The 10,379-nt window shown below is 44.2% G+C and overlaps 1 protein-coding gene across 1 annotated transcript; it reads left to right on the top strand.

Annotated features, from left to right (window-relative positions):
- Positions 1 to 7,624: 7,624 nt before the first annotated feature.
- On the top strand, positions 7,625 to 8,726 carry LOC147417470 (chlorophyll a-b binding protein type 1 member F3, chloroplastic-like). The gene is made up of 2 exons (XM_086507469.1): positions 7,625 to 7,828; positions 7,940 to 8,726. The coding sequence occupies exons 1-2, from the start codon at positions 7,677 to 7,679 to the stop codon at positions 8,589 to 8,591; spliced, it is 804 nt and encodes a 267-aa protein (XP_086363595.1). The 5' UTR covers positions 7,625 to 7,676; the 3' UTR covers positions 8,592 to 8,726.
- The last annotated feature ends 1,653 nt before the right edge of the window (positions 8,727 to 10,379 follow it).

The following is a 10,379-nucleotide window of genomic DNA, read 5'->3' as shown; positions in this document are numbered from 1 at the left end:
AGGACACGACTTGATCAAGTGATCATTAGCTTTACAATAATGGCAACGCATCTTGTTTTTGCCCTTATCACCAGAATTGCCAGACGAAGTGCTGCCAGCAGAAGCATTAGGAACAAAAGTTTTGCCACTTGCAGTAGAACCATAAGAAGTGGCTGCATTGCTGTTACCACCGTTTCTTTGAGAAGCAATAAAAGCCTGTTCAACTGCACACTGTCTAGTGCTGTTTTTTCTGGAAAGTGACTCTTGCAACTGCAATGTGCATAATGCATCAAACTTGACAACTTCTGGATTTCCTTGGGTCACAAGTCTCCAAGTACTAGCAAAAGTCTGGTAAGAATCTGGTAAGGCATCAAGAATAGTTTGCACAAGGGAACTGTCTGAAATGACTTCACCTGCAGAAATAAGTTGCTCATTGATATCCTTAACACCAGCAAGAAAAGTGTCCATATCATCTTCCTCATGCATAATCTTCGACTCTAGATCTTTACGCAGCAAAGCAATTTTAGCCTCATTGCGGCTTGCATAAAGACCTGCTAGAATATCCCAAGCCTGTTTTGCAGATTTTGCTGAACGAATGTGAGGAACAATGGTGCGCTTCACAGACAACGCAATCAATGCATGAGCCTACGCATCCTTTACATCCCAATGAGATTGTTCTACCATAGGCAAAACAACTCTAATAGCAGCAATCCTTGCAGCAAGACCTGCAACATCCTCAACATCGCCTGCATCCTCATAACCATGACGCACATCAATGCCCTGCACAATATTCTAGACACCCTTTGACACAAGAACATGTTGCATCATGTACGCCCACATAGGGTAATTGTCCCCATCCAACCTGTCCTCAGCAGCAAACATCTTGAACACATTTGTGTTGTTGTTGTCAGCCATGGTAAATGCTGCACCTAATGTGAAAGCTGCCCAAAAATAGGAGAAATGGAGTGGGAACAATACGTGCTATATAGCACATTCTGTAGAAGACTATAAGGCACCTGCTATGCAGAAAACGACACTGACAAAAATTCTGCACAAAATGATGAAATTGCCTGTGCAGACCTGCCTGTAGTGGGAACGGAGGCCGAAATGAGCCCGAATTTAAAATCTGAGCAGACTGAGCTCTATGAGCGCACCCAAAATATTAGTCGACCTATGAGCGCTCGCCAAACCTCACTGTAATCAGAGAAAGTAAGCAGGCGTGTGCTGGAGCAGCCGGCGACTAAGCCCAGGAGGACGTAACCTGCTCTGATACCAATTGTTGGAATTAGGGTTGCAAAGAAACACGCACTTGGAGAATGCAAAGGAAGTTCAAGGCACACAATAGAGAGTGTGTTACTTAGTGTGCAATGGAAAGATAGATAGCCCTAGAGTGATGGGCGTATATACAATGCTCGGGGGAAAAAACCTCCTAAAGAGGGAAAAAATGCCCCGGCGGTCCTAGTGTGTTCACACACATCACTACCACATGTATATGGTAACAGAGGACTCCATTAAGCCCTCGTCTCCAAAGGACGTATCAAATTGCTGGATGAAGGCCAATACTTTGTCGGTGGCACCAAAGGTGCCATCATAGGTGAGAAAAGAGATACTCTTCCTCTCTCTTTGAAGTTCTTGAGCTTTTGTGACCTTTGCCATGCAGGGTAAGATTTGTGATGTTCTCTCCTCTTGTATTCTCTAGGAGAATAGCCATAGCTTTCGTTGGAAGAGGAGGAAGGGGAAGAAGAAGGAGAAGAGGGTGACCTCTTTTTTGGCCTTTTCTTCCTTTGTTTCCTCTCTTCCCTTTTGGGGTGATCAGGAGAAGGACTGTGGATTAAATGTTTCCTCTTGGGAGGAGTTGGCAATCGTCTAGACAACCGTCTTTGTGGAGCCACATCTTCAGAGGAACTTAGGGATTCATTACTTTCCCGTTCTTTGAATTCCTTCTCTCATATGGGAGAGAGTCTTCTTTTGAGGGTCTCATCAAGAGGCCTCCTAAGCTCTCTCTCTCTCTCTCTCTCTCTCTCTCTCTCTCTCTCTCTCTCTCTCTTCTCTTGTAGAGGAAAGAAAACCCCATAAGCACGAAGTTGTTGAGTAACTTCGGCTTGCAAAGCAGGGTTGCCCATAGCTTGTTGCAACCTAGTAACAAGATAATTGCCAAACATGGGGCATCATCATTAGCACCTTCATGTGCAAAATCAAAGTTATCAATGTTCATTCTAATCTCTTGGTTATTGTCAGCCATGCTAATTATACTTATGTATAGAATACTTTGTGTGTTTACTTAGTGTATTCTTTGGCAATTCAAAACCTTAGTTGCTACTCCTCTTAGCCTTTGAAAATCAGCACTTAAGCATCTACACCCACGGATCGAATTGGTTAATTATAGAGAGTAGTGGAGTGGGTCTAATATTACAGAATTTTTGAGGGATAGCTCCTTTCATACTTCTTATGGCTCAAGAATGGTAAAGCCGTAGGCAAGTCTAAAAAGACCCCATTATTAAGACCAAAGCTCCCCAGGTGTGCACCATATCCCACATAGTGGGCTCAAAAAAACCAATAATAGATCCCATTCCCACTTACCTTAATATAAATTTAACAAAATCAACCATTAATAGGCTTCTTAAGGACCTATCTCTTTAAGCAAGAAAAGAGAAATCAAATGCTCTGATACCAATGTAATGGAAATGGACTATGAACTTTGAGAATAGCGAAATTAGCAGAATTAAAGAGAGCATTTTTGTTTGATTACTTTGAGAACATAGAGGGCGAACTTAATTGATAGTAGCAACATAATCATAGTACTTAATTAACTTGGCATATTAACTTGACATGAACAATACTTTTGCAAGAGAGAGAGTTTAGTTGCAAGAGAGAGAGTTTAAAGAACTTGACAACAATTGAGGATCGGATTTATGGGGAGTCGGTCCCCCTCCAATAGGCATTTGATTATAGGTTCTCCCCTCAAGAGAGACTTGGTACCTCGGGGGATTCACTCTATATACAAAACGGGATGCCACCTGCGAGTGTACAACTTTGATAAAACCCCTATATACGACTCATATTAGGGAATATGACCCCTCTTTCTACGCTAATATGACAATCAATGAAGAAAATTAACATACCCCTATCTTACATATAAAATTTAGGTCTCACATAATCTAATTGAGTAAAACTAGTCAAAGAGTGTGTAGTATAGTGACTGGTAACGTACTAAGGAACCAGTTCTGATGCTATGTCCTCAATGTGTCTTAGTTTGACTTCAAACTATGTACCCAATCAGGCTGTACTCTTGCTACTCGTCCAATTCTGACCCATCCAAAGTTGGTGTAAAACTAGTCAAAGAGTGTGTAGCATAGTGACCGGTAACGTACTAAGGAACCACTTCTAATGATATGCCCTCAATGTGTCTTAGTTTGACTTCAAACTATGTACCCAATCAGGCTGCACTCTGGCTACTCGTCCAATTTTGACCTATCCAAAGTTGGTGTAAATCAACCCTTGACCTGCTCCAAATCAGCCCTTATCTATGACCGGCTTGATGCAAAATTTTATATGTGATCTGATAAAAAGCTTCCCCTAAACTCATCCGAGTTCTAGTGCACATAACTGACCAATTATTACAAGTAATCAACCCAAGTGAAACCCCCCCCCCCCCCCCCCCCCAAAATATGATACCCCCCTCCCTTATTTTTAAGCTTGAGAGATAAATTATTGGGGGCCTGCCCCTAACTTATACGCTTATGTAACCTGTATAAAAATCCCCCTCCCCTGCACTTACATGGTGCAATAAGTTTATCATGGTGAATCTCCCGGACTTGGTACAATATAATCTTTGTGTTCCTTGTGACCTAGGTGATGCAATGCAGATGGAAAGCTTCATGCATCACGAGGATAACATAAACTTTGTAAAAAGCATTAACTATCCCAACCCTCAGTCCCAAGGCCTCAAACACCTTCAAAGTTGGAGAGAGCTAGCAGGGAATGAGGGTAGGGAAGAGGAAGAACAAACATTCATAGGAAAAAGAAATAGTTCCTCACTTATAATCACTCTTCTTGCTAGCATACATAACAACATAATAATAGTTTTAACATCGTAGGAAACTATCACAAAAGACCTTAAAGATCTAGCCAGCGAGGAGAGTTGAACTCAAGACCTTTTATTCAAGAGGGAAATGGCATAACAAATCTACCACAGTTGGGTGATAGAAAGGTTATACCATTTTTCTCTTTTTATTAGCACACACACTCTCTCTCTCTCTCTCTCTCTCTCTCTCTCTCTCTCACACACACACACACACACACACACACACACACACCCAAGAAGAAGAGAGAAACTCGATACTTCTTGTAAAATAATGCTACAATATTGTTTGAAAATCTATTACATATATAGTTTGAACACTTGCCACGCAACCTAGACTCCATATTTTAGGGTGTGTACCCATGGACTGGCACCTCTTGGGCTTGGAAACCCAACAACCCCCCCCCTAAGCCCCAACTAGATATATGACTTTCATGATATCAAGTTTTTGGTGTACTTGTCAAACGTGAGTTTTAGGTTCTCTCACAACCAAGGATTTTGGTGTATCCATAACCTGGTGCTATGATAGTGAACCCCCCCCCCCCCATTAATCATAGATAGGGTGTAGGTCAAAAATTAGCTACCAACAAATGGCCTTTTTGGTTCACTGCCAAACCTTGGGTTTAAGGTGTACCCAATAACCTCATGAGTAGTGCAACAAAAATAAGTCTTGAACAAAAACTGGTAGTTTGGGAGGTCTTACCACTCGTGTGGCACTGTCTATAAACCGTACAATTTATCTTGACTAGGGAAAACATAAAAAGAGTTGATCTAAAGAACATCACTATCAAAAGAAAATATTTCAGAATCGGTGTCTCCATCAATCATATGAATATGATTTTTACCCTTTTGAAAGCATCTATTCGAAGGATGCCAATTTGTCTTACCACAATGAACACAAGGATTCTTCTTGAAACACTCCTTTGTCTGGTGATTGTTGCACCCACAAATGGCACAATATCTGGTACCAATGGATGGTCGAGACGAAGCTGACGTAGAAGCACAATTAGTGACTACATAGGCACTGGGAGTATCACAAGAACTGATAGGGGATACTGCAGGGGATACTGTGTCTGCACTAGGGTTAATGGGAGAATTGATACGTGATATCCTTTTCCTTCTTCCTGCAATGAATTGATGATACCATCCAAGGAGGGCAACGGATCTTTCTCCTTTAGAACAGTAACAATTTGATGGAATTCTCCAGGCAAACTGTTTAATTAAACAGCCTATGAGATCTTCTTCTGGCACTAGGGCTTCGACATAAACAAGTTGAGTTTTAATACTCTTCAGTCGGTTAGCTAAAGATGTAATGTTTTCATCGGCACACATAGCAAGAGAGTACAACTCCATCTTTAGACTAATCATTGAATACTTAGCTTTAGCACCAAAAACCTTCTCTAGTTGTATCGAGGCAGCACTAGAAGATTTAACGTCATCCAAGTAATGAATAAAGTCATCTTCAAGAGATGTCAGAATAATACCTAATGCTTGCTCATCCTTGTGTTTTTGCTGGGCAGATAGTGCTCTCGTAACTGCAGCGGATGTGCCATCAACCGACTTCATCGGTTGATAAGGGTTTCACGACACTCCACATGTTCTTCCCCATCAAATGACCCTTCATTTTGATTTGCCAGGTGTGCAAGCCGGAACCGTTGAATTTATCCTCTTTCGATGCCATGCTTGATAAATTTTTGGCTATTATCACTGTTGTTGAAGTCAAAAAATGATGTTGAATTCTTGTTGCTCGCTACGACTATTACTGTTGATAAGTTTCAACCTTGATGTGTCCTTCGAAGAGCCGGCAATTGTTGAAAACAATCAACGAATATCCCTTTTGTAGGACGTTAATCTCTGCACAAGCTTTTCAATAAGTTGCGGATTTCTAGCCTTGCAAATTTCACCCTCACCGACTTCAACCCTTGGCAAGTAGCAGGGTTTCAGAACGCCACAGGTGCAACAATTGTAGGGGATACCGTTTTCATAGGCCCGCATTAGCGTTTCTTTCATAGGCTCGCAATACCGTTTCAAGACGTAGTGTACCAATCTCCAACCCGCCTTGACCTCTGTGCGACCTCTACGTCCTCACCTGGATTCGTTGCAGCGTATCAAGACACTCTATGTGCACCAAGAGGCCTCCTGGAGCAACCTTTTGAGATGCGGTTCTTGAAGCTCCACCGCCTGTAGCCGCTAGCTTTGATACCGGTTGATGAAAGCGTGACTATGGAGGGTGTAGGTGAGTAGGAGCCATGGAGACCTTTGCCGTGCATGTGCAGAAACGTGAACACGAGAGAGTGAGAGAGAAACTCGATACTGCTTGTAAAAATAATGCTACTGTATTGTTTGAAAATCTATTACATATATAGTTTGAGCACTTGCCAATGCAATTGCCATGCAAACTGGACTGCATATTATAGGTATGGACTGGCACCTCTTGGGCTTGGAAACCCAACACCATTGACATGCATCACATCACTTAACAAACTCCTTTCCATCAACAAGGAGAGTAGGCCACCAAATCCAAGCCATTATGATAGACCTAGTTGTCGCGTCTAGTGAGAAATGCTTGAGCTTGCTCAAGGGGGAGAGGAGGTATGCATCCTCTTTGTCATATAGGCAATATGTTTGTCATTCCCATGCTTATACAATTGAATCAGGTTTATGATGCTTGAGAAATGCTTGAGCTTGCTCAAGGAGGGGAGGTATTCATCCTCTTTGTCGTATAGGCAAGATGTTTGTCATTCCCATGCTTATACAATTGATTTATGATCAAAGAGTAATTTTTTCTGTGTATCCATGGCTTGTCTTCTCTTATCCATGTTGTTCTCAAGGAAGGTACTACTAGACACATATTCTATCAAGTACTTCGCCCAATTACAAGTTGTAGAGATTTGAACGCGAATGGCATTGGTTATAGGTGGTTACTTTTGACATTAATGTGACTATTAAGTGATCATTAACATCTGACTTCATGGTCAACCAAATTACCCCAAGCCGCCCCACTGCATGCCCCAAGCAGAATGCACCGCGAGGTGAGCGGGCCCAAGAAGTGCATGCTTCACAAGGTTTTTCTTGGGACATGCTCGATGTTAGGCATGTTGCCCGGCGAGATTTTGGAAGATCAGTGAAAGTGCGCGCACATGGACAAGGAAACTACCCGCAGCGGCAACCGCAGCTGATGTGGCATCCGCAGATGCAAAACGCTTGAAAGTAGGATCGTCTACGTAGTTAGCCGCAGTGGTAAGCGATTTTCACTCGCTCGGTCTAAATTACTCTTTAAAAGTTGTTTGCATGTGTGCAAGAGCCGATCAGCGGCTTGCACCTTGCTTTTCGCTTGTGGAAGCTGCACGCAAGTTCACCCTTCATGTGGGTACCCTTTGTAGCCCGTGAAAATTAAGAGACCGGTCTCCCGTTGGCCCTCAAAATTTTTGCAAAGACAGCGCCACAAACTCCCTGACCCAGCCAGTGTGCGCTCATTGGGTGGCTCGATCGTAGCGGATGTGGTGCCACCACGTGGCAGAGCGGGCGCTGGGATTATAGGCGGAGACAAGCAGCTTCCGTACACGCATCGAAGGCACTCGCAAACATCACTATCCTCGCTCACTACTCCCCAGCAATGGCAGCAGCAACAGCAGGCCTCGCCAGCTCTACGCTCAGAGGCGAGGCTCTGGGCAAGGCCTCCAATGAGCTGTCCAGCAAGGTGGCCTCCGGGCAGGCACGCGTTCAGATGATGGCACCCAAGAAGGCATCCTCCTCCGGCAGCATTTGGTGAGTACTCAGTACTCTGTCATGTGCATTTTGTGCTGCCTGCAATGTGGGTAGTGAGTTACTGGTGAGCTTCGGATCTGAGTGTAACGCGTACGGTGATGGGTATTGCAGGTATGGCGCCGACCGACCTCTGTACCTGGGCCCCTTCTCCGGCTCGCCCCCTTCCTATCTCTCGGGTGAGTTCCCCGGTGACTACGGCTGGGACACCGCCGGGTTGTCTGCCGACCCCGAGACCTTCGCCAAGAACCGGGAGTTGGAGGTCATCCACGCCAGGTGGGCCATGCTGGGCGCCCTGGGCTGCGTCACGCCGGAGCTGTTGGCCAAGAACGGCGTCAAGTTCGGCGAGGCTGTGTGGTTCAAGGCCGGCTCCCAGATCTTCGCTGAAGGCGGGCTGGACTACCTGGGCAACCCGAGCCTGGTGCACGCGCAGAGCATTCTGGCTATCTGGGCCTGCCAGGTCATCCTCATGGGGGCCGTGGAGGGCTACCGCATCGCAGGTGGGCCTTTGGGTGAGGTAGAGGATCTCATTTACCCCGGAGGCTCCTTCGACCCCTTGGGCCTGGCCGATGACCCCGAGGCCTTCGCCGAGCTGAAGGTGAAGGAGCTCAAGAACGGGCGCTTGGCCATGTTTTCTATGTTCGGCTTCTTCGTGCAGGCCATCGTCACTGGCAAGGGCCCCATTGAAAACCTGTCCGACCACCTTGCCGACCCCACCGTCAACAACGCCTGGGCCTATGCCACCAACTTCACCCCGGGCAAGTGAGCTCCAGCCTCCATAGGAGCGTGACAGCTTGTCTTCCCGGCCCCTAAATTTTGGACCCCCTCCCTCTCTGTACACTATGTCTCTATCAGTGTGGAAGTTCTGATCGCCCATCAATTCTTTAGCATCTAGATACAATCTCTCTCTCTCTCTCTCTCTCTCTCTCTCTCTCTCTCGTATTGGAAACTCGTGGGATGCCGGTCATCTCTCGAGCTACGCTTATGGTTTTAAATGTCTGCGTTTCTCCTAAGCCGTCTTGGGAAACACTTAATAATCGTAGAAGCACTTATTATGCCTTGTGGAGAGGAATTCGGCTCCGCATCTACGCTTCCGCATTCATTGTCACACATAATAATGAACGGTTAGTGCGCCACCATCTTCAACTCTAAACCACAGTTGCAGGGATGTACAAAGTAGCTAGACAACTATGAGCCAACTTGTGGAGCATATTGCAAGAAACGTCCTGGCATTGCTAATACATGTGAACGATTGGTCTTTGGTGTATAGTCACAGTTCATAGTGAGAGATTACGATGAAACTCGTTACTACAAAGCTCGACAGCTTGATTGCGATGCAATTAAATAAATACATCAGAAATTTGCAGTTGGGGGCGAACGTGTTTGCTACAAGCGGGGCAACTGATTGTTATCCCATATTTACCAAAACTTGCTCTCTTCAAATTTTTGATCTTCTATGATAGTGCTCAAGGACAGGTAGGAGGCATAGAGAGTCACCGGGCCTTTTACACTCTAGTCTATCTAGGTAGGGGGCATAGAAAGTCACCAGGCCTTATACACTCTAGTCTATCTCTAATGCTAAGGTAGATTGTAGCCTTATCTTCAACTTTCACATCCTTGGTGTCAACATGGTAGAAAGCATCTCTTCAAATACAATCATCTATTCATGCATCTTGAGGGTATGTGGAATTTCCCATGAAGGTAGTGTTGACAAACATCTACATGATCAAAATCATACGCAAGGGCTCTTCTACAACAATGCTAGCCTATTGAAACAAGCATGTCAAATGTGGATATTGATGGAACACACATGAGTTTAACATGTGCTATGTCATCTTTTGGATAGTGTCCCTTGTGTCACCTGTCTGCCCTACCCTCGGTGAGTCCACTATGTATAAATTGCATATAGCACGTGCGAACAAGAGGTACTTAAATAATCCCTTGTATATATGTATCCTTAATGTATGCATTTTTGTTTTAAAAAAAACTAGCTCTTATTTACAAAAATCTTCACTCCCAATTAAAAAACCTCTTATGTAAGTACACTTTTTCTTGTGAATGTACCTAATTATAAAACCCTTACTTGGTTCGCATGTTTCATTTTACATATTTTCTAGTGGACGCTCCGAGACTCTACCATTGTTCACAACAAACGTCTCGAACACCTTTACATGTTTCATTTTACATATTTTCTAGTGGACGCTCCGAGACTCTACCATTGTTCACAACAAACGTCTCGAACACTTTAAAGTCACCATACTCACAATCCTACCTATCGCTTTTATACCGGCAATTGTCAAGTTCTTAAATAAGAACCAAAATGTGTGAGTGACAACTATTCTCTGTGCAAAATTGCTACCACTCTCTTTTACTGACATCATAGACTACTACAATTGTGGTTGTAAGAATGTTTAGGCATGTTTAGACTTTTGCATGTCAAGCATATAGCTTCCTTGGTAGCATCGTACATTGCAACATGCTCAATCAGCCTCTGTTGTCGAAGAAGACGTACAATCCTAGAGAGATGACCTCCAAGAAAGGATCTCGCTATTAG

Source organism: Adiantum capillus-veneris, chromosome 30 (assembly GCF_014529385.1).
Source record: "Adiantum capillus-veneris isolate H3 chromosome 30, ASM1452938v2, whole genome shotgun sequence".
Lineage (NCBI taxonomy): Eukaryota > Viridiplantae > Streptophyta > Polypodiopsida > Polypodiales > Pteridaceae > Adiantum > Adiantum capillus-veneris.
Note: the sequence above shows the minus strand (reverse complement) of the source record. Positions and strands in the feature narration are given on the sequence as shown.